Source organism: Lissotriton helveticus, chromosome 6, assembly GCF_964261635.1.
Source record: "Lissotriton helveticus chromosome 6, aLisHel1.1, whole genome shotgun sequence".
Taxonomy (NCBI): domain Eukaryota; kingdom Metazoa; phylum Chordata; class Amphibia; order Caudata; family Salamandridae; genus Lissotriton; species Lissotriton helveticus.
Window position 1 is genome coordinate 906002300 of NC_136067.1, and position 25708 is coordinate 906028007.

A 25708-nucleotide genomic window follows, 5' to 3' on the forward strand; every position below is an offset into this window, starting at 1 on the left:
TTTCAATCTTTGGAAATGCCTGTGATGTGTTTCCCCGATGTTTAATATGTTGAACTGATAGCTTTTTACACCTTCAATTTCACCAAGTGGACAGAAGTGTTCTTTTAATTGGTTATGGGCGCAACATCTATGGACCAGTAATGCCAGTATGGTGTGTCTCAAAGTTTTGTGACCCCATTTTTTCGCACTGTTCAGCTGAGACATTGATTTTATTTGCAATGTCATGCAATTACAAAACCCGAGATGGTTTTTGTATGTTGATATATCACTTTCTTTAAAAAAAATGTTTTTAAAGATTGATTGTGTCATTTAAATTTATTGACTCTACTCTGTTCCAAGATGGCGCTCGTCGGGGCTTATCTTATGAAACAGCTGGTCGTCTTACATCCTTTGTGTATCCTTGAAGGTGATATTTTGGACTTTAAGTAATTGAGTTTCGTTTCCGTAAGTATTGACTGTGGACACTAATGGCTTGCATAATTACATACATTAGTTCAGGTACACGCGCCATTCTGTTCCAATATGCCGCCTGTTGTTCCTTTTTCGGCTCTATGTATGCAATATGTGGTCCTTCCACTTTGTTTATGCCCCTTTGACTACGATTTCGATTAAATACACGGCGGTGCAACTGTAAGCTACTTCCTGAACTTTGCAAGCGGTAACACGGTCACTAAAGGTGACGTTCCTGTGGATATAGGGTCTTGTAAATATGCCCCTTAATTTCTGCATGTGTTATACTAAAATGTTAACTGTTTTGATATACAAGCCTCAGACAGTCACAGAGCACTAGTAAGCAAGTTAACATTTCCTCTGAGATTTTTCAAATAAATTGGTAACGTAATAATTCAAAGTAAAACTTTATTTGTGCAAATGCTGCAAAGTAATAATAGTTTGTAAAAGTACAGTTGCAAAGGTACTTACATACAACATAATGGAGCCCTTTTTAAATATATATTGTATACATTTTTCGAGGCAATACAAGAGGTAATTTATACAAGACACTTTAATGTTAGCATTTACTTTTTCCATTTATAAGGTGTTATCCATTTACAAAGATTTAATCATTGAACATATTAAATATTTTGACATCAAGGCATTAACTCAAAAATTAAGTCTGACAGTCAAAAAGTTAACAATGTTGATTTGATATATACGTTCCTTAAGCCTAAATTCCAAGTGGGCAACTAATTCAGGTAAAGGAAACCACCGAGAGAAATTCTGTTACCACAATTATAGAATAACCCCCGTTTTCAGTTAGGTAACATAAGCTTTCCCTTCTTCTGCTGCAAATGGCACACAGGGAAATATCATGGGTCTGTGTGAAATTACAACCTAGAATGTGGAATGGGGAGCAAACACGGTTTGCATCTGAGTTGACATTTATCACCCTACTCAGAGTGAGGATATTAGTGTTTAAGGTCACCATCAGCTGCCAACACTTTAAAAGAAAATGTACCTACTGATCATTTGTCTTTTAGATTACACTTAAAAAATGTCACACGTTTGTAGTGAAATGTTTTCTTTGAGTACTAAATTGAGAATGAAGAAGACTTTAAGGAGACATATGCAACAGATTACGTGTCACCTCAAGGGTTCCTTCTGCTTAGTCACTAGTGAAGGCAACCTGCTCCTACCACAGAGAGGGGTAAAGAAAAGAAATATCTTTTTTTCCCCTCGTTGCTTCCTCTTTCCATGCGTAATACATTCTGCATCACACATAGAAAGAGGAAAATGTGCCTCTAGGAATTGTTTTTGTGCTTTAAAGTATCCCTTTCGGCACAATAACAGTCCTACCTACAGACTTTACTACCTGTAACGCAGACACCCTAGCACCATGGTGCAAGGTTGCCTGTGTTGGCGCTTGGCATCTACAAAGGCACTAATACTGGGAGATGGCTGAACAGTACAATATCTTTGTTACATATGGTGCTGTTCAGCTTTCCCTCATTCACACAACACACCGCAGCAACTTACCTTGCTGACCTGTGTTTCGTGAAATAATAGCAAATAATCCTCGATATTGGGCTAAGCTCTGCAAGATATGTAGGCTTACACTATTCACAATCCTAGGGAAACAGAAAAACTGATTCCTATTTTCGATGAGCATAATTACATCCCCAGTAGAATTAATTAACAAAATAATATTTTACAATTTAGAAGTTAAGGACAGAAAGTGCAACTAAAGGTGTTGGGTTACTAGATCGGGATGACTAGACAGCATCACATAGGTCTCTACCCAAGCAACTGCACCTCTTGGACAGAAGGCAGCAACTAGGTTTATAGTCCTATTTGAAATTTTGTAATGAGAGGTTTTCACTAATAAAGACTACACAGAAAGACTAGCTGCTGAAGTCTTCAGAAGTAGCTTGAGGGAACACAGGCCCAAGAGCTGACAACCCTTAACCAGTGCATATAGTCAGTCTCTGTGAAATATAAATGAAAGTGTATTATTAAGGTTTAAGATATTTAATGTGGTAAATGAACATAAATCAAGGAGTTTCATTAACAAAGAGAAAATTCCCTAAATGGCCACAAAGAGAATAAGTTAAAAAACAGGTTTGCCTTGAAAACATTTACCAAGAAATGACAATGTTGTGGCTCTATTAAGAGGTGAAGGTTGCTAAGAGAAATTTGTGCCAGATTGTTCATGATAAATGTGGTAGAGAACCACCAGAAATGTAGGATGCAAATATTAAAACTTAATTTAGGAATTACTAATGCAGAAGATGGACCTTGAATACAGAATGCATTTAGTAGTAGTAACGTTGAGATTCCTAACTTTACTACTACTAAATGCCTTTTGTGAATACCGAAAGTCGTTAAGTTAGGATTTTTCTCAGTTTAGCAGTAGTAAAGTTAAAAATCCTAACTTTACTACTACTAAATGCCTTTTGTGAATACAAAAAGTTGTAAATTTAGGATTTTGTCTCAGATTACTTTTATGAATCTGGCCCAACTTGTTTCTGCATTTTTTTTTTTTTGGCAAGCATGTCATACCAGAAAAAACAGCATTATATCAATACAAATTTTGGAGTGATTTCAGGGAGAAGTTCAATATACCGATTATGCAAAGTAAAACATCATATTCCTACACATGATATCACATCAGCCTAACATAAAAGAATACTAATACAGAATAGCAGAATATATACAATATATAAGAAATCAGTAGTAATAAACCAAAAGCATTCAATCTGCGAAGTACAAAAGACCCTAGCCATTCATCTTATTTCCTAAAAAAGAGTTATACAAAATTAGTCCATATCTTTTCCATTCTTTCTGCTGCCTTTTGGCTGTTATTCTTAGCAAGAGCTTTTTCCATAGAGAATCTGGCCCAACTTGTTTCTGCATTCCAATGCAGTCAACAGATGAGAAAATGAATACATACCTCAGACGGGAGTAGGATTAAAAAGGAATACCCTTCTTGTGGAGGGTGTCCGAAATGATACATGGTAAACTGAGCGCAGTTCCGGATAATGAGTTTTTTTCTTATAGGAAAATGCATACGCAGAACTCTAATTGGATTTGCGGTGGAACACAAGTAAAGCAAGATAAACGTCAGGTTGGGATGGAGATCTTTATAGGATATCCAAAGAAATGGAAGTGGACCATAGTCATGATAGAGCCTGGACCAGACAAATAAAGGAGACCTTCATTTTCATTGATGGGATCAGGGAGGATACACTTCAGTGTATTGTGAAACTTCATGTAGTCAAATGCTTATTTTATTAATGGACATGACAGAATACCTAAAATTGATCTTGTTGTTTGCAAGCGATCTGCTTGAGATTGCAGTGCTATATTTAGGAATAAAATGACACTCAAAGGTATAAGCCACCACAAAAGAAATTACTGATACACCAGAATTGGAGAGAGCAGTTATTGAGCGGTATGTGGAAACATTGCACGTTAAATAATTATTTTTCAGAGGCAGCCAACTGAGCTGTTTGGGTGAAACCTTACTCTTAGGGTAGGGGAAGACAGACTGGCATATGGATCAATCGCTGTAATGACACAGACGAGCTAGACATTATGGAATGGATTGTGGATCATATCTTAAGTTTTTCCATTCCATCGAAAGGATGGCATCAGTCTACAATTTGAAAGCTACAGTTGAGAAGAGTTGTTGCGAAGAGTTATCAATGCAGCACTATTCACTTCGAAATATAGCAAAATTGTAGTATTTCCAAATTTAAAGTTAAGGTACAAAACATTTGGGCCTAGTGAAGCAGAAATATGCACTCAGCAGCTGGTGGTTTCAGAAGGCTGGTGGCTTCAGCGTGGAAAAGAAAGGAAGCATAATGGATCAGGACACTAAGAGACTGAGGAACGTAGTCATTCAGTTCTGCATCCTTCGGTGTGGTTAAGCAAGTTACCATTACAAGGAAGGCCTATTTGATAAAAGACTTTGGAAATAGATGCTTGCAGTTTGATTACTGCAGAAGAGTTGTTTTACTGAATACATCATGCTCACTGCAAAGGTCAAGTTGGGAGCACACATACTTTAGAAACAAATATGCTTTTAAGTATGTCTAGGCTACGCGCTGTAACAGAAAAAGGCATCTTTGAAGTTCCTAGCAGGAAGATAATTACGGGGACTTCAGCTCAAGAAAACTTCTTCAAGACACTGTAGGCAACATCTTGGGTGTAATGCTGCATTTGTGCGTTATTTGTGTATTGGTACAGTTGTGTACTTCAAGTCAGCCATTTTTGCCGTTTATTTGACAGGAAGAACCTTAAAAAGGAATATTGCCCAAAACCATTGTCAATATTTCCTCTCACTAGTATTATGATTCTAATGTAAGGCCATTACCTGTTGCCCCCTTCATTTGACTAAGACCTGACATGAGAGTTGAGAAGCAGTAAGCATGCTATTAAACCAGTGAACCTATTGTGGTGGAGAACCCTTTAAAAAATAACTGACTGAGTGGTGAATGAGGCATCAATACTTTTAAAGGCAACCAATATCTTGCCGATTTGAAATACATTAGCTGGGATCACACTCTACAAATACCAGCACATGCATACATGCAAGTGGTTAAGCAGGAGACTACAGATGTCACAAGTGATGCACACTCTGCAAATGTGCACTACAGCTTATATTATTTTCAGATCCACATTTGGATCTTAAGACCTTGTTATGTCGCCTTTATAATGTTGGTGTATTCTATTAAGTAAGTATTGATGATGGTGATGATGATGATTAAGTAATAGCAGGAGTAGTGCAAAACCTTTTCTTACATTTAAAGTGCTATGAAAATGATCTTGTTTATGTAATAAGCAAATGCCATCACTTCTTCCTTTCATTAGAACAGAAAGTACATTTCAATTACAATTTGGTAACTTTAAGTTTATGCTTTAATGTACAAAACATTATTTTAATTATAGTGCAACACTTAAAGACACTTAATCATTTGCTCATCGTGCTACGTTTATCCATGGTCAAGTTCTCAACGTGGTAATATTGCTAAGGAAGAAACATGTCAATTTAGTTAGACCTGATTATCGGTGGGTCTTAATTCTGTTCGGAAGGAAAATTCCTGTTTTCATTCAGGAAAGAATTAAAGATTTCCAGGTTCTACCACACCTGGAATCATACAAATGCAGTGGAAATCATAATCCGGCCCATAATGGTGACAGGATAAACAGGAAGGATAAAATCTGAAATGAGCACATTTCCAGTTATTCTTACACAGGACCCTTCTGTAGCAATGGAAACATATGAATAAACACATACACCAAATCTCAGCCCCAGATAAATTTGATTCCTACATTTGTATCCCTACATGAATCCATCATCATTTCTACATTGTTGAGGAAAGTGTTGACATAGTGTTTGGATTTGTTGGGGGTCTAAAAGAAGGTAGGCACTGCCAATGGAGGAACAACTTGCACTGTAAGAACTGGGTCCAAAATAACACATTTACAAATATAAATAGATGGACCTGCACCTAATGCAGAAAAATAGAATGTATAAACGAATGCAGATCTAGATATTCATAATGTTTAGTCAAACTTATTTGGAAATAAATATGAAAAAATACATCATATAACAGAGAATAGTTGTGTGTGGGCCCAGCTTCGATTACAATTCACAAAAAATCACCATAGTAAATTTTTCAATGTCCGTTGGAAATAAAATCTCTCAAACTCGCGTGCTGATTTTCTTTTTTATTTTGCTTCAATGTAGAAAAGAACTTCAGTACGGAAACAGAGATTATTGTCTCCCTGAACAACCTACTGTGTTGCCTCAAATTTTCTTTCAACATATTGGGGCATATGTACAAGGAGTAAATGCCACCAGAAATACACTTTTGCCAACGTTTTGGTGGCATTAAGTCCTTCAAACACAAAAATTGGCGTGTTACCCTCAGAAAAATACTTTTTATGCTTCATCATTTGCCACCTCATTCCACCCTGGTGAGATACTACTACCAGGGCGGGCTGAACCTAAGAATGGGGCTTTTCTGAGGGAGGTCTTAGATATTTCTTCTTCAGGGCAATGATTTAGGTCCAGTTCATGAATTTAAAAAACATGGGATAAACCACTAAAGTATCCTTTAATTTGGTGGTATCCCTGATTAGTTAAAAGATTATCATGGGAGGCATACTCGGGTATAATGGCCTGTATGCGTCACTGTACAAAACTTATGCCAACATGTTCCTGCCTCTATTCAGCCGTGGGTCTAAGGCATTTGTCAGGGCTGTGCCTATGCCCCCTACACTGCAATTAGTAAGTGTTGGATAGGCTTAGATGTAAAAAGGAGGACCTACCTCTCAACTGACGTCATAGGTAGTGATAACCTAGAGCCATTTAGCTAGGTGCTCCATGGTCTGTTCGGGGGGAGGGGGTGGATACTGTAGTCACACTTTTGTCAAGGTCAAGAACCCACTCATCACCTCACTTGCCACATCGAACAGCCATCTGGTGCCGTGGCATTAAGTCCTTCACCTTATTTTCATGGCGGCGCCTTGTAAAAAATGCTCCTATTCACACAGCACTTAGCATGAAAGGTGCGTGCAATGGGTGTTGCAGTGGGCGTTCCGCTGCAACACCCACAGCTTTTTGACAGTGCCTCATATTTACAAGGTATGGGGCAGCACCAAAAATATCGCCAGGGAATAAATGCCTGGTCTTAAGCACGTGATACCAGGAGAAATGTTTAATTTCATCTCTGATTTCGCTCTTTCTATGTATGCTGCATTCTGCAGCACACATAGAAACAGCAAATCACCTGTAAAGATTGTTTATGTGCAGAGGGAGGTGTCCCTTCCTGCACATTAACAATCCTTCCTGCATCGCAGGCACCTTTGCAACATAGCCAAGGGTACCTGCACTGGTGCTAGGCAGCTTTTTTTTACCACCCGCAGAAACACAGGGGTGGGCAGCTTTCTTGTAAATACGACACATCCCTGTGTTTTGAAACTGGCAGAGAGCGGAGTTACCAATTTTGGCATGACACCGCGATCTGCCAGTCTCCAGAAAACATGCCTATTTGTTTCGTATTCATATTCTCAGAGTGTATTGAGAAAAAGGAACCGCGATCTATTTATGTTGTGGTTGTTTGAAAAACAAAACATCAGTCTGCCAAATTTCGGGGGGAAGTCGGGGAGACTGGCGTAGAGGAGAGGAGTGTAATCTGGCCATTAACAAGGAAACATGGTTTGAGACCAAAAATGATTTATTAGGAGTAATTAAATGCAAGGTGTTTGACATGTACTTTTAGCTTTTTGCTAAATTCTGTGAGGGGTTATCACAGAAAATGATGTAGAGGCAGAGAGGCGAAAACTGTTCATTTCATTGGCTCTACTGTAAGGGAATCCTGTCTTTAGAGGGGGTGCTTTGGCTGAAGACTAGTGTAATCTACCTTGGTGATGCCAAAAGGAGCCTGTGTTGTAATCCAGCAGCATACTGTTAATCTATTTTTGGGAGGCTAGGTAAGGGCATACAGCAGCTGTTTAGTAAAAAAAACATGTCAGTCACAATCATTGAGACTCTATCAAGAACGTTTAGAGAATAATGCATGAGAATGCCCATACACCATTCGAGGAATGCCCCTTTGAAAAAAAGTAACGCAAGTCAACACATTGCACAACTTTGCGTTACATGGGGTTACTATCTAGTGCAAATTGAGATTTGCGCTGGATTGTAAAGCACACAAACACCTTACATCTGGTTTGTGCTAGAAAGTAACTCAAACCCAGATCAAAGCGTTTCTACATCTGGGCCTCAGAGTGCCTCTCTACAGCTTCTGTGCCTCTGCGATTATTTCTGTAATCAAGCAGAGCACAAAAGCAAATGAGGAACCGACCCAATGTGATCCTGCCAGCGGAAAATGTGCTCCCCATGCAAGTTATATTATTGAAGAGACTGCACAAGCATACACAGTCCTTTGTCAGATAGCAGAGTGCCCTAGGGGCCTAAAAGGATGGTGCAAACACCCGTTGCACCCATGAGCATTTACTGTAATACAGTGACCAGTGCCCTTCTGACCAGCTCCTATGAGGCGCGGGCTGGAGCCTTGTACACCATTATGGACCTGCTCAGCAGCTCCTCACATTCTGCCCACAACTGAAAACCTAACAACTACACACTCTTCCTTTCAAACCACTCAACCACTCCTCAATATTAGCCTACTGCAGGCTTCATCAATAACATGAGAAGTCTTGACGAGCTGCTGTCACGTCTACGCTCACTCCAGGCTTCCATATTTCTCCTCCTTGAGAACTCAATCTTCGAAACTGACCGAAAGGCTCAACAGCACACTGCATGGACAAAATACATGAGAAATCAGGGAACTTGTCATCCTGCTCCCTTGCATACCCAGTGGTAGGGTAGAGGTCTATACGTAATCTATGTAAAGATGCACTGATCGAAGCAAAATAGAAAATGATCAGCTATCAACGAATAATTGAGATTTTAGTTCAGTACCCATGTTATTCACTGACATCATTTAAAAATGCAAAGTTATGCAATGCAGATGTAAAACTGCTTATGACATGTACCAAGGCCTCGGTAATTTATATATTTTCAATTTTTTTGAAAGATTTTTAAAACTACTTTAGCTAGCACCGATTTGTGGAAGCAATTAGCATGTTTTTACAGATGTCGGCTCCCTTTCTGTCAAGCTTGATAGTATATCTTGTGCTAACGGTCTCCTCGTTGGCGTTTCTGAAAGCATTCTCTGGAGTAATTTCACCTGTGAAAAGAAAGGTGCAGTATACATTTATTGTAGAAATCATGACATGGTATACAAGCATTCGAATTTTGATAAACAGTCCCAAAACCAGTTACCTCCTTTGGATACTTTGCTTTAAAATCATCACTGAATTCTCCATTTCGTACACGGTCCCAATCCTGAAAATAAAAAACATTTTTAAGATTGTGTAACTTTCCAACCAAAACTGTCTCATAGACTAGTCCAGGAAGTGGGATCAAATGTTGCAGAGTAAAATAATCGCACCAATGCTGACCCATATGTATTGCGCAAATTACAACCTAACTATATTTTCATGTTTATTCCGATGTTACTTTTACCCAACTCCAGTAAGGCCAAGCCAAATTAACGAGTTAAAACTGTAAATTTCTAGTTTTGTAATGATCTCTGCAGGAAGTGCATTAGCCCACTGAACTACAGACAAAGGTAAATACCAGTGGCCTTTCAGCCCTACAAACTATTTACCAATAACTGAGCTAAAATATATCATTTTTTAGTCCATCATGGTAAATTCACGGAAATTCTGCTGTTATTCAGAGTTAGATTGCTCCACACCTGTACATTCTGATCATATTTGCATCTAAAAGACTATCACATTTAAGGCAATCCATGATCTCTGATGAGTTAAGTAATACAATTAAAAACAAACATCATACAGGTAGAAAAAAACAAGTGAATAATCAGGCAGATATATTTAGGCAAGTTGCTGACTGTCCCTTACTGCATATTCAAAAAGTATTTATTTCTACAAAAGTAAGTGTTGGGCAAGAACAAGTTATAGACGTACAACAATAGTTTTCCAACATTGGTACCTTCAAATGGTGATGCAGACAAGTACCCTGATGCCCAGGGGTGGGTTGACACTGATTTAATGCCAGATATATAGATTTTTTTCTGTAATGCTGATCTTGGAAGCCCATGAGCAAAATCTCTATTGGTGTTTGCATATGGAGATTTAGGGCCTTATTTTTTGTTTAGCTGATAGGACACTTTGTCAAAACGTGGTGACTTTACCGTTCGGAAATATTACAAGTACCATAGGCTATAATGCACTTGTAATACAGTGGACAGCCCATCCACTACATTTGTGATGGAGTATCACATCCACCAAACTGTAAATAAGGCCTTTAGTATTAAAAGCCTATTGATTATGAATTTCTCGGAATAAGGCTTTTAATCTCAATTGAGGACATAAAGCCAGTAATTGCTTCCATCATGCTTCTGTGGCAGGGAAAACATCCTGTGTGAAGAAAACCTTATTGCCAGACCACTGAAGATTAACAACTTTGTTTTCTGCTGAGAGGACTTGCATAAGCTCTGTGAATTGGAGATATAGGATAATGTACGTGAATTTGAGGAGATGGAAGATCTGGGACCAAGATGATGAGTCCGTTGGATAGTTAAAGAAGGCGTATCAGGTAAGTTCACAATTGTAGAGATTGCTATTTGCAAGAATGTAATCATGTTGGAGCCCTCTAAACCTTCTGGGACATCAAAGAGTGTGAGGTTGTTCCTTCTGTTCCTATTTTTCCAAGTTTTCTGTCAGTCGTTTAAGCTGATCAATGTTTTTTACCATTTGAGTCACATCAGGGGTAGAATCCTCACTATTGCTGACCAGTTGTTCAAGCATACTCATCCTTTGATCGTGGGAGGACTATTTGTCCTCAGTTTGTTGCACGGAGGAATTAGTGTCAACTATAAATGATTTCAGGATTCAAATTTCTTCCTTAACATCCACCAGAGTCAAAGGGGGGTGTTATTTAGGAGGAGAATCAAGATCTTTTTTAGGCCGCTCGACAGACATAGAATAAGTTGACATCTCTGAGATAGCTCCAGAGAACTTAGAAGGCAAGCACTCCCTCCCATGTTCTGAAACACCCTCCATGAGTTCTGATTCTGAGGAAGGTGTAATGGTAGAGACTAGAGTGGGCCATTGATTTAAAAGGAGAAAGAGATTTCTTGCCACCTTGCGATTTGTGAGGTCTCCCCATGCAAAGTTCAAAATAAATCTGATGCTATGAGGGGAGAAGCAATAGTCACTAAAAAGGCATGTACGCGTGTGGAAACCAGACTTCAATGCTAACTTAGGGGTCGATTATGATTGCGGTGAATCCGCATCCTTCGGGCCGGTGGAAGCCACCGCCGGCCCGGAGGATGCGGATTCACCGCCACGTTCCGAGAAAACACCCACCGCCAGATTAGGATGGCGGTGGGAACAGCGGCGGATGGCAGGTCCGTCCGCTGCGGATCCGCGGGGTGTTGACCGCAATTTGGTGGCGGTGTCTGCAAGACACCGTCAGCCAAATTAGGCTGTGTGTGTAAACATGCTTTTCCGCGGCGGCTTTTCTGCCGTGGAAAAGCATGTGGACCTTTGCTTCTGGGGGACCCTTGCGGGCCCCCAGGGTGAAGGGTCGTGGGGGTGCACATGGGGGGTACCTATGGTACCCCCCTGCATTTGCATGCACAAAGCGGCATTGTGCATGCAAATGCAAAGCATGCACTTTTTAACCTTGCGGTGGGTGCTGCTTGAAGCAGCACCCGCCGCAATGTTAAAGATATGGGATGTGACCGCCAGGGTGGCAGTCACATCCTAATTGGTATGGAGGGAACGCCGCTGCCCCTGCGGACGGTCCCTCCACCTCGGGGGTGGCGGACGGACGCAGGTCCGTCCGCCATCATAATCGACATCTTAGTCGGAAGCAAGCAGCATTGATCACGCAAATTCTATTTACTGCACATGTGAGATTTTCTCAATAGTGTAGAGGAATCTACTAAATAACTTCTCCGGTGTCTGTGACCTGGAATCCCCACTTCAACAGTCGTGATTTACCTGGTTCAAAGATTTGTGTTTGACCAGATTTAAGGGACATGCATTATTCTCAACTCTTCGTCCTGAAGATGGTCTAACGGACATATTGCCCCAAAGAACTGTTAGTTATTTTCTCTGGACTTTTTCTTTGTATTCAATGTTATTTTGGAATAGATGTTTACATTTATGATTTTAAGGCATTATTATTTCTGTACATCACTTTCCAGCCTCTATCATGGTGTTTTGATATAATTTACTGGCTGTACCCCTTTTTTCATTTTGTTCACATTCAATTTGTTTATGCTTTGAGAAATTCATACCTGTGTGTTAATTGATTATCGATTACTCTTCCTAAAATTATTTAATTAATGTCTAGATTATTCTATTGTTAGCCGCCAGTTGGGGCTTTACAATTAAGTAACGGTTTTGAATGTTTTGATTTATTGCCTGAACAAAATCCGTTGTAGGCGCAGTTACCCATTATTAGTTGTCATGCCCAAGCCTCCAAGGGTAGATTGGGTTCCCCACTTTTTTGTTACAACCCCCCCCTTGACCAAGCCCCATTTTTGATGGCAAGATCAGCGGGAAAATTATTACTCAGGAGAGGTGTGTCCACTCTCTGCCAGGACCACCCCTAAGGTGCCTTGGACCGAGGTGACCCCCTTCTTAGGAAATCCTCCATCTTGAATGGAAGGATTTGACCCAATTAGAATAGGGGGATGCCCCCTCCCCAAAAGTAGGGGCCATTTTAAGGATGTAGTCACCCTAAAGGCAAGTTGCCCATTGGCTACCATCGGCCAGTAACACCTCTAAATTTGGTATTCAGAGGCACCCCTGAACCTTGAACCTCAAATTCCTGCAGCCTAAAAAGAAGACAGACGAAGATGACGCTGTGCAGCTGATAGAGCAAGATTTCGCATCGCGACTTGCTCGATTCATGAACCTCGAAACCGTTGTAACCTCGTAACGAATTGTATGTTTTACTAATATCTTTTATTTCCGATATATATGTATGATAGAGAAGCTTGCCTATGTGTTTTACTAATACGATTAATCCGTGTTTTTAAAATGGCCGCTGCTTGACTTTCCTCTTCTGCGCATGCGTCAGTCACACTCACGTGACTTCGTGTAGAGATAGTTTTGGAGGGAAAGGGTGCGCATGCGTAATAAGCAATAAGATGGCTATAACGTGGTAAAGCTTTGTGCTGCTGCTCTTGTGAAATTGTTTGTTGCACTTACCAATAATGCATAGTATATTTTTATAATGATGAAGCTAAAGTACGACATCATGACATGAAGTACATTCATTTATTTTTATGTACTAATTTGTTTTCGCTTACTTTTCATGTATCCTCGGCACTGAGGGGTGATGGGGGCTTGGGAGTCCATCTTGGAGGGTACTTCTGCGCAGAATCAATCGATGGTGAAGATGGCATTGAAACCAAGCCAAAGAAGGTTGTTGGCAGAGCCTGCATGAGAACATGCACCTTCACCCAGCCAGAAGCATCTAGATTGTATTATATTGTAACACATTGTATTCTTTTGCATTGTATTCCGTGCGACTTCTCGTGGGAACCCCAAATCTTGCTAGGCGGCACCTTAGGATGCAAATTAGGCCTTAGAATAGTCTGTTCTGATTGGTGTGTTAACCAAAGCCTACCTTAGGACCAATCCAAATTGGGGATTCTGACACTTTGCAACATTTGGGGGGTGGTACCCTGTCCCAAAACAGTATAACTAGCCTAGGTTTAGCTAGAGAAATCGTCCGACTTGTCTGAATAGCTGACCTGTCACTGACCCAACGCACTCAATAGGTGACTTGATACAGAGGTGCTGCGGAGCTCTCTGTCCGAAATCTGACCATAGACTCTGAAGGTTTTACTGAACCTTAAGTGCTGGCGGAGCACTTTTTCTGGGAATTCGCTGACCCAATCAGGGTCCTGACTGATAGCTGCAGAGAGGGTGGAGCGCAGGCGTTGCTTCCGAACTGCGGGTGCTGGTCGTATCCTGGTGGTCCTGTCCTGATCCGAATCTGGGTTTCCTGTCCTGTCCTGGGGTGTCCATTCTGCACCTGCTGTCCTACTGAGGGTTATCCTTCCTTGAGGGTTTTCCTGTCCTTAACTGACCCGTGGCCAGGGTTGGTTTTCACACCAGTCTAGGTAAATATTGCTCTGAAATTCTTAAAACTGCACCTTTCTATTTTTTCTGTCTTTGCTTCAATAAAGACATACCTTTGCACGTGATAATTTTCCATGCTTTCTCCTGCAACCATTGCATTTCATAAAGTCATTTGCATTTGATTTCATAGCGTGTTCCTATGTTACCCTACCTTTTAGAAATCATTTTCTGTATTGCAGTTTGCAACTTCCTGATATGGTCTTGGTTTTTCTCTCGTAAAATTGACTAAAGTAACTCAGATTTATAGCGTGTTTACCTTGCCCCTTATCTTAGTTTTCCTCTCACTTAGCGGGTTCCCTGTCGCACTAGTATTCTATTGATAAAGCTGTATGACTGCCCTTATTTGAATTTAAGATAAACTTTTCAAAACTTCCAGTTGTCCGGGGTCATTTTATAAAAAGTAAAGTCATATTTTGAATGGTGTATTTTGCTGCCTTTCCTTTTACAGCTAGCTCCCTGACCCATCGTGGTCATAGGTACCCATAACGGTGGATGGTAAGTTGGGTACACTGAAAATAAATCGAAAAGGAACTCACAATTATTGGTAGTAGATTGTGTGGTCATCTGATCAATGTATATGATAAAGTAAAGTATATGGGCCCGAAGCCAGAAGTGGCGAAATTATTGGTCGGGTGACCCGCGATCTCTAGCAGTAATTTTCTGGTAGCAGAGTTATGGTTAGGGACTAGTTAAAGGATAGGTAGGACTAGTTAGTCTAGTTAAGTCGGATGCTGCTAACAAGAGTAGGCAATTCGGGTGATCTGATCACTCACTTGAAGTGTTTGCTTTAAAAAAGTTATGAAATGTTTTAAATTGTTTTTTTCCTATTATTGTACTGATATATGTATTAACACAGTTGTAAGTTAAGCTTTATTTGTTGTGTCGGAAGTCCCCGGGGAATTGAATAGCGAGTGGTGAATAGAATCCATTCGCGTTGAGGTCGCCTGCTCTAAGGAAGGTTGGTGCAGGTTAGGCAGAACTGGAAGCACTAACTAGGGTTTTTTTTCTGAATATATGATTGAATAAATGTTAGTAACGAGGTTCATTGGCAAAATTCCCATTGTGGCGTAACCTAGTCAGGGTCACATCGGAAGAGTAGCGGGTTCATCGGAGCTTGCGTGAAAGCAAAGGGGTTCGCTGGGGAAACCTTAGTCTCAGATATATCCCGGAGAAGTGGATGAGTCTAGGGGAGTAACAGGTTCTCCAATGCTAGTGTGAAGGGTAGGCAGAGGAGATCTACCCGTAGTGAGTGAAAAGTAAATGGAAGTAGTTTACTTGCAGCGAAACAAATTCTTTCCTGTCTAGACACTTGAGCACGGTGGCGAATGTGTATTCGTTGTAAAATAACCAAGCACTTTTAGAAAGAAAGAAAGTTTCCGTTACTTTGTGAAGGAGGGAGTCAGTCGCGAAGCTGCTCTGACGTCACTCCGTGCCGCGCTGGGATTGGTAGACACAGCGGGTTGGTAGCGGAGCTGAAAATTGTAAAGGAGGGGCGAGCGCCGGAGCGTGGGAACTGTCTCGCGAAAGGGCCGCGCACCCATTGGTCGAGATTATTTGAACTCGTGCATTTCATTGGTCGCACGAAAATAAAAGACGCACTCGGATTGGAAGTGATTTTGTAAACAAAATCACTCGTAAAATCGTATATGGCATTCGTATAGACCGCATACCAGACCTGATCCACGTTATATGGGATTAGAGAACGATCAGTGGAAAGGAGTTAAAAACGACATTATGTACGGAAATAAGAGAAAGGTGTCTCTTGTAAACAAAGTAAAGAATTTTTTCAAAAAGGACAAGCCGATTAAAACTAGAGAAGGTGTTGTCATACCACAACCCAACACTCCCGCATCTTTCATGATGTTCGATAAAGGGTACAACACATGTGTATGGTTGGAGAATTGGGTGAAATACACGAAAGATGACGGTGTATTGGCTTTTCCGTTAGATGGAACATTTAACAGCAGAATTCTATTTAATTTGAGAACCCGAATGAATGATTTGCATCCCAGACCTAGATTAACGCAGTATGAAGCGCTAGAGGAATGGGAAATCGAGGCTTTCGAAAGGGATAAGCCACGGATGGACAAATGGTTAACTAAATTTTATCCAAAATTGAAACAGGAAGCACGAGCTAAAAAGATGAAACAGTGGAGGCAGAATATGATAGTGGAGGGATTGTTTCCCATGATGCCAGCAGATGATCCTTCTGGGGGACAGAAACGGTTGGAAAAATCTAAACATTGGGTACCCATCGGAGAGTCGGATGATGAATTGTTAGATGACCTATGTACAAGAAGTCCGCCTCCTTATAATGAAGGACATCAACCTTCCAGTACAGGAGATATTTCCCGAAGACTTCCTCCTCAGGAAGAAGTTAGGTCCGTAAGTGTAGGAGGGGGTTACCACATTCCTCCCTATACCGAGAGTCTAGGACCAGTGGATACAAGAAACATTTACCCCAGAATGTCAGCTAGTGGGGAGACAGGATATTCCCGTGAAGGAGATTTTTGTTCTCGACCTCCCTACGGAGGCGAGATGAGACTCTCAAGTTCAGGAATGCCATTATTACAGTCACAGTATGAGGAAGAAAGAAGATCCCTAGGTACAGGAAGTTTATTCCCAAGACCAAATTATGGTGAAGGACCTAGTGAGACTCATCCCACTGCCCCGAGTTATGCTCCCACACTAACCCCGCAGGTGTTACATGACCAATCTATAGAGAGATTACTGGAAGAAAAGGAGCGGGAGGTTCTAGCAAAACAGAGAGCTGAGATCGTTCAGAAAATGACCCAGTTAAATACCAGTCCTGAGGCATTGACAATCCCCGTAACAATCGGACCAGTAGTTTCATTGTACGGGGATCGGCATGAAAGTCCAAAACCTCCAGTTATTACTCCCGTAATAGCACAACCCAGACCAGAACCCTTAATTGTAGATGAACAGACGAGCGAATGTGAATCTGAAGTCTCACTGCTGGATCTGCCCATTAGAAATACAGGGAAGAGAATGCAGAAAAGACATAATCCTTTCAATGCGAGGGAGATTCAAATGGAATCGACTTCAGGTACTAGAAGTGTCACTTTGGTCACACCTGAAGAAATTGAAAGATGGAGTCAAGAATTAGAGAAACAAACTTCGCAAACGAAACCTTTAGACCTCTACAAACTGAGAATAGAGATAGAAGAATTAATGGCAGGAAACGTGGGATTAGACAGATTAAATACCTACTCTGAAGAAGAGCTGTTGTTTATGTGCAAAAGTCTTACCCGCAATGTCCGAGTACTTCATGAAAAATTGACCGATACTGCTGCTAGTATGGGAATAGACATTTCAAAATCGAAACCCTTGCAGAAACCCTACCGAGCAGAATTTTCAGACAAAGATTTGGAAAACCTGAATGTGTCAGGGAAAAAGGCACAGGTCAAGGAACTATTGACAGTAATGCAGAAATGGGGAGACGTGGAAAAATGGAAAGCCAGATGGGCTAGAAAGAAAGATGAGGCCAGGTCTAGGCAGGTAACTCCCGAATTCGCTCTAAGAGAAGCTGAAAAGCCAGAACAGTTATGCCCTATGCGTGAAGTACCAGGGGGAAAATATGTACATGTCCCATGGTCTCGTCAGGATATTGTGTCCTTCACAAATGACTTCCCAAAATTACGAGAAAAACCAGTCGACTGGTACCGGCAGGTAGAGAGATTCGTGAAAGTGCAGAAATGCCTATGGAAAGACCTGGATGGGTTCTTCGACATAGTGGTCCCTGTAGATCTGTGGACTGAGTGTAAAATAGCCATTGCCTGACCTAGTGAGGAATACTCGAGAGATGACAAAACAGGGGAACCATCAAAGGAAGTGATGAGGAAGTATGAACAGGTAATTCAACATTTGAAAATAAAAGTACCTGCAAAGGAAACTGATTGGACCAAGATAGATAGAACCACGCAGGAAAGGGACGAGACTGTGCATTCCTTTTATGAAAGACTGTTGCAGGTATTTAAAACATACAGTGGTATAGATAACATCGAGATGAAGGACATGACCCATTTCATTTACAGGTTTGTAAACGGTTTAAGACCCGAAATTTGTCAGTGGATAAAGGATAATAAAATCTGTTGGCATACTAAAAAGATAGATGAGGTCCTACGGTACGCCAAGTACTGTGAGGATGAAATGGCAGAAAAGAAAAAGGCCCTGAAGGAGAAAGTGATGTGGGCTCAAGTAAAGCTCGCAGAACAACAGGAAAAGCAGCTGAGTAAATTAAATAAAGTTGCTCAGAATCAAGGTCCTGGGGGAGGGAATGGAGGAAAGCCCCGACCTAAAATGAGTAGAGAGGAAGCCAAAAAGAAATTTCCCTGCCATCAGTGCGAAGAAATTGGACATTGGCGAGACAAGTGTCCGTATTTACAAGTTGATAATGCCCAAACACCTGATTTAATTCCACAGACGCAGAATGAAAAGCAAAGGAAGACCCAGCAACAGGTAAAAACGATTCAAGTGCCTCGAGCGCCAAAGCCTATATTTAAAGGGAAGTCACCACAGGGTGATGATGTAGAAGTCTGGGGAGGCAATGAGGATAGAAATACAGCAACTTCGCAGTATTTGTTGAACGACACCTTTTTCCGTGATGACCAATACTGACGGGGCCTGAGAGGGGAGGACGAGGAGTGCGTACTTGGCGCCTCTTTGCCGGTAGACCAGTCAGGGCCATACATTGAAGGAAAGGTTGATGGAAATGATGTCACCTTTCTATTGGACACTGGCGCTACCCGTTCTACTGTGAGAACAGTGGACGTTCCAAACCTACCCCTCTCGGGAGAAGCAATCCAAGTAGTAGGAGTATCTAATCAATTAATTAGTACACCTGTTACCGAACCCATGGAGATCTCAATTGGAAACTTTAAACAAATGCACAGATTTGTTGTCTGTGATACCAGTCCGGTAAATTTACTGGGACGTGATTTGCTGTGCAAAATGAATTGTACCATCTTTTGCACACCAAAGGGCGTCGAAATTCAAACACCAGATGAGGACGGTATCTACAAGCTAATGTTAATTAGACCTGACTCAGAAATAAAACGAATGACTATACAGGACTTACCTGAAGAACTCCAGCAGACAGTGAAGTCAGAAGTGTGGTACTTTACTGGAAAGGATGTAGGGTTGATGAAAAACGTGGATCCCATACAAATAACAATGAAAGAAAATGCAGTTTACCCTAACACTAAGCCTTACAAAATGAGTGCCGAAGTGAGAGCAGGTGTTGCCATTGAAGTACAAAAATTGCTAGAAGCAAACATCATACAGGAAGTAATGAGTAGCCCGTGTAATTCACCCATTATGGGCATCAAAAAGCCTAATGGCAAGTACAGAGTAGTGCAGGACCTGAGAAAGGTAAACAAAATTGTGGTTCCTTGCTGTCCCATTGTCCCAAACCCAGCAGTCATCCTGTATCAGATTCCCTGGGATGCTGAATGGTTCACTGTGATAGACCTATGTCATGCTTTCTTTTCGATCCCATTGCATCCAGATAGCAAATTTCTTTTCTCATTTGCTTTCAACAGTAACGTGTATGTCTGGAACAGGGTCCCCCAGGGGTACACAGAAAGCCCCTCTATCTTTAATCAGATCTTGAAAAAATGCCTTGAAACTTTAGTCTTACCTGGAAAATCTGTTCTGGTACAGTACATTGACGACCTATTGGTGGCGTCTAAAAGCCATAGGGATTGCGTGGTTGACACCATTGCCCTACTGAATCACCTGAGTGAAAAGGGACATAAAGTGGCACCTGAAAAATTACATTTCTGTTCGAAATCAGTGAAATATCTGGGACACCAGATAGAAAAAGGTATCAGAAAAGTCACCTCAGAGAGAGTCAGAATAATTCAAAATATGCAGTTACCCCGTATTCAGAAAGAAATCAGAATGTTCCTCGGAGTTGTAGGTTATTGCAGGCAATGGATTGTGGGATTTGCAGTTCTTGCAAAGCCTTTGATACAAATGACAAAGAAAGGAGCAAAGGACCCAGTTGAATGGAATGACGAAAGCTTAACAGCTTTCACACAATTGCGAAATTGCCTATGTACAGCTCCTGCTCTGGGAATGCCTGACTACTCCAAGGAGTTTGGCTTATTCTGTGACACTCGTGACAATTGTGCATTGTCAGTCCTGACTCAGGAGCATGGGTTGACCAGAAGGCCTGTGGCATATTTTTCTGCCACTTTGGATCCAGTGGCTGCTGGATTACCTGGATGTCTGAAAGCAGTAGCTGCAACTTGCACCAGTTTAGAACAAAGTGAGTCTATCATTATGGGACATCCTGTAACTGTATATGTTCCACATGCAGTTGTGATCCTATTGACTCGTACAAAAACTCAGTATCTCACCCCTAGTCGGCTGACTAAATATGAGAGGATTCTCATGGGTGCTGCAAATATCGTTATTACCCGATGTAACATTTTAAACCCTGCCACTCTACTCCCTGACTCAATGGTAATGGAAGAGAAGGGAGATAATGAGCATGACTGCATTAACCTGACAGAGTTCAGTACCAAACCTCGCCCAGACATTAAAGAAACTCCTTTGCCTGTGCATGATGTGGAATGGTTCGTGGATGGTTCCTGCCTAAGACATGAACTAGGAGGCCTAAGTGCTGCCTACGCTGTGGTCACGTTAAGCAAAATTGAAGAAGCATCTTATCTATTTGGAGTAAAGTCTGCACAAGTAGCCGAATTGATCGCCCTGATAAGAGCTTGCAAATTGGGAAAAGACAAAAAAGTAACAGTGTATACTGATAGTCAGTACTGTTACGGGGTTGTGCATGACTTTGGCCAATTATGGCTACAAAGAGAATTCCTGACTTCCTCAGGTACCCCCATTCGGAATGGAAAAGTTGTCCAAGACCTTTTAGAGGCAATCCAATTACCAAAAGAATTGGCAGTGGTCAAATGTGTTGCTCATAAGAAGGGCCTTGACCCTGTATCATTGGGAAATGATTTCGCTGATCGGGTGGCAAAACAATGTGCTATGGATCGACTGAGAATAAATCCCAATCGGGGTGGGGTTGGAAACAGCTGCCAACTTAGAATGTTTGAAGAAGTGCCTACTTGGGATGAAGTGAGAGAATGGCAGCATGTGACGCCCTGGGAAGAGAAAGAGAAATGGAAAGAACAAGGTTGTAAACCGAGACGTGAGGATGGTGTCATGGTGGGCCCAAATGGTATGCCTGTGTTACCAAAACACCTGCTTGCCCCAATGGCTCGATTGATACATGAGGGATCACACATTGGGAAGGACGCCATGGTTCTGGTATTTCAACAGACTTGGTACAACAAGAAGTTCAGGAAGGTAGCAGAGTCCCTTTGCCAGAGGTGCTTGACATGTCAGCAGTTCAACGCTGGCAAGAAAGCAGAAGTTGAACTGATGAAAATTGGGAGATCAGGGGGTCCCTTTGTGAGAATACAAATTGATTTCATTACCATGCCACGATGTGAGGGAAAAAGATATGTCCTTGTCATTGTCTGCTTATTCTCAAAATGGGTGGAAGCTTACCCTGCCACACAGAATGACGCCATAACAGTAGCTAAGCTCCTACTAAAAGAGTTGATACCTAGATTCGGGGTTCCAGTCTTTATTGACTCAGATAGAGGTACTCATTTTCAGAATGAAATTTTGGCCCAGCTTTGTACAGCATTTGGCATCACACAAAAGCTGCACTGTGCATATCATCCAGAGGCTTCTGGAGTGGTAGAACAAATAAATGGCACTATAAAAAATAGATTGGCAAAAATATGTGATTCTACCGGCTTGAACTGGATAAAAGCCTTGCCTCTTGTTCTGATGGGACTCAGAAGCATTCCAGATCGAAGAACAGGCCTGAGCCCCCATGAAATATTGATGGGAAGAGTGATGAGACAAGCATGGGTACCAGGATACAAACTGTTAAGCATTTCTGATGATTTGGTACTTGAATACTGCAAGCAACTGGGTGACCAAGTGCGTTCTATCTCTCGCCAGATTGGGGCAGACGCCGTCGCCAACCCGACAACTCCAGTTCACAAATTGGTTCCTGGTTACTGGGTTAAGATAAAGAAGCATACTCGTTCAAGTTGCCTTGCGCAAAGGTGGGGGAAAAAGCGCCAAGTAATCCTGGTAACGACGACAGCAGTGAAGTGTGCAGGCGTTCCCAAGTGGATCCATGCCAGCCATACCCAGAAGGTAATACCAGACGAGGAGCCTGGAGCTGAAGGTCGTCCCGCTGAGGGGTCTACAGACGTTGGTCCTGAAGTAGCTGATATCAGACGGCCGAGCACCAGTCCCGTTGAGGGTCCTGTAGGCGTTGGTCCAGAGGTAGCCGATGACGTATGGCCAAGCACCAGTACTGCTGAGGATCCCACAGATGTTGGTCCGAAAGTAGCTGATGACGAGCTGCAGAGGATTTGGCCAGAGGATTGGATACCCATAATCGATCTTACTGGAGATCCACTGAGAAACAGAGAGCGAATAAGAGAAGATAGAGAGTGGAATAGAGAGGTCGAGCAAGGCACAGGCGAAGACCCTCAGATCATTGAGATTCACATCAAAACTGAGGACGAAGAAGAAGGTCAGACAGGGACAGAACAAGTGATCGATACTCCTCCACAGACTCCTGATGTCGAAAAGGGACAGACTAGACATAGTGTAATAGTTCGAGCAGAAGAAAATCAAGGGATCGAAGCGCTCGAGCAGGATCAGACAGAACTAGGAGAACATGTTCAGGACATAGAAACAGAGACAGTTGAATGCGAAACACAAAATACACCTGAACAAGGCCAGCTTAGTAACCAGGCTGAAGAAATAGATACAAGACCTGGGACTAGTCAGACAGAAAGGGAGAAGACAGAAATTGAAGTGCCACAAACAAGTGAAAATAAAAGGACATTAGAAGAAAGCCAAATAACAGTGCCAGCTAAAAGACTCAAGAAAAAGAAGCACATTGAGCCAAGGTATATTAAGAGACTAAGATTAAGAATAAAAACAGTCCAAGAGAAACTTGCAGACATAAGAAAAAGTCCCCGAATTGCAGAAATACCTGAAGATAACTCCAAGAGAAGGAGTGAAAGAATAAAACGACAAAACGAAAAATACAAGGATCCGGAGTGGACCTACTTAATCTTGGAAAACTTTGAGGATCTTGATATTACTGACGAAAGCGACAGAGAACGGATTACTGATTACTCTGCAGAGGAAGAGGAAGAACCTCCGTGAAATTGCTCAGCAATAAAAATACCTGGAAAGAGCTGCAAAGAGGGGTTAAAATTTCCTTCTGAGCCAAAATGTCGGATACAAACGTGAGTGGTAGACCTAGCCGTAGTTGTTGCAAAACATGCTGCAAAGTGTGTATATGTAGTATAGTTATAGTAATATTAATTTGGATAGGATTAACAGTTTTCATTCCCTTTATGGTTAGCAAAAATACTAATATTGACCCTACTCAGATTACCGACACTGAAGAACTGACAACACGAAGTGTAGAAAGACGTGAGAAAGCACTCAGACAGACAAAACGACAGACAGACAAAAACGAGACTTAGAAGCATCAGATGAGGAAGGACTACATTACCACGGAGTTAGAAACAAGACACATTTAAATGTTTTCGCAAATTTGTTAGTGCATTATGTAGAAACTATGGAAATAGAAGATTGCTATGTCTGCATGAAGCTACCTACTTCTGTGGCTGAAGGCGTGACATATCATCACCTACCTCTGACCTATGGAATCTCCTGTAGTATTTTAGCAAGCTTATTTTACAAAAGGGGACCGTTACAGTACTATTATTCTAATAATGACGTGATCTTTTCTGAACTTCCCATTCGTGGAAATCTGAATCCTGTACATACCAAAAGTGACGTAATACGATATATGGGAGACTATTTTCTGACTATAGGAAATATAGACATAGCTGAAGCACACAGAGATAACTTGACCTGTACATTACATGAACAAGAAAAGATATTTTTGAACATGGCAGAGAAGAGAAGGGAGAGTTTCCAAAGGAAGGCAAATGACAAAAGGCAGAAAACACCTAAATGGGCTGAAAACATGGAAAGCACCTCAAATGGCGGGGCAGGGCCTGCTTTGTTGCTGGATTTCGAGAAGAAAGGGAAACTCTGTCTTCATCGCGAGAAGACTAGTTATTATAATAACGTTTCCATTGGTTCCAGTCAATGTGAACATAATTACAAGGTAATTGGAGGTTGGGGATTCAAAAATGGGTCAGAGCCTGTGTTTCCTGGAATTTATTATATATGTGGAGACAAGACTTATTTCAAATTGCCGGATCACTGGTATGGAAGCTGCTATTTTGGCATTGTTTTCCCGAGAATATACCATGTGAATGAAATTGCTGGAAGCAGTGAAAATACTAATGGCTTAGTGCGTAGCAAAAGAGAAAGCGTAGGGGAAATAATGGGTAGTATTTTTAGTGCACTGATACCTGGAGTGGGAGTGGTTCTGAACATCACAGAATTTGCAAATTGTCCACAATAGTGGATGTGCTGTCTACTGACACAGCTCATGGATTTCTGCTGGTCAATACCGAAATGGTTGCGATCAGATCAATGGTTTTGCAGAACAGACTTGCTCTTGACACCTTATTAGCAAAAGAGGGCGGAGTCTGCCGGATGTTGAAGGCGCAACATTGTTGCACTTACATTCCGGACAAAAGCGTACAGCTCAAAAGATATGTGAAAAACATTACTAATTTGGAAAAGGAACTCAAACCACTCGAGGTTGACAGTGCCTGGAAGAGACTGGTTGATGGTCTCTCCAATATAGGTCATTGGTTGGCTAGTATAGGTAAAAGCTTATTGTTAAAGGTACTGATGCCAATTGGAGTGATAGGTCTTCTCATATTCGTCGGTTGCAAATGTCGCAAACACTGAAAGAAATACCAAGTGAATGCGAGAGGAGTGAAACGAAGTGCGGATGAGCTTGAATTGGAAGAAATGAATAATCAGATTTATAAAAAGGTGAAAAATTCTCACCCTACCAAAACTGAGAAAGAGAAGCTGAATCGCTTGTTGGAAGAGATAGAAATGTACAAGGTGTGAAAGAAAGTTGGCATCTGGTTCCATTTTTTGTGATGATAGTAAATATCATCAAAGAGGGGATTGATAGAGCAAGATTTCGCATCGCGACTTGCTCGATTCATGAACCTCGAAACCGTTGTAACCTCGTAACGAATTGTATGTTTTACTAATATCTTTTATTTCCGATATATATGTATGATAGAGAAGCTTGCCTATGTGTTTTACTAATACGATTAATCCGTGTTTTTAAAATGGCCGCTGCTTGACTTTCCTCTTCTGCGCATGCGTCAGTCACACTCACGTGACTTCGTGTAGAGATAGTTTTGGAGGGAAAGGGTGCGCATGCGTAATAAGCAATAAGATGGCTATAACGTGGTAAAGCTTTGTGCTGCTGCTCTTGTGAAATTGTTTGTTGCACTTACCAATAATGCATAGT

The 25708-nt window shown here is 41.4% G+C and overlaps 1 protein-coding gene across 4 annotated transcripts in view; it reads right to left on the reverse strand.

Annotated features, from left to right (window-relative positions):
• Positions 1-841: 841 nt before the first annotated feature.
• EIF2AK2 (eukaryotic translation initiation factor 2 alpha kinase 2) overlaps positions 842-25708 on the reverse strand; it is a 580031-nt gene continuing 555164 nt past the window's right edge. For 3 of the 4 annotated variants that reach the window (XM_078648546.1, XM_078648547.1, XM_078648548.1), the window contains exons 15-16: positions 9296-9358; positions 842-9200 (exon numbers count right to left, since the gene is read on the reverse strand). In XM_078648546.1, coding sequence (XP_078504672.1) covers positions 9090-9200; positions 9296-9358 — 174 coding nt within the window. In that variant the 3' untranslated portion in view covers positions 842-9089. The remainder of the gene's footprint in view (positions 9201-9295; positions 9359-25708) is intronic. The other variant, XR_013596181.1, reaches the window with a different exon arrangement.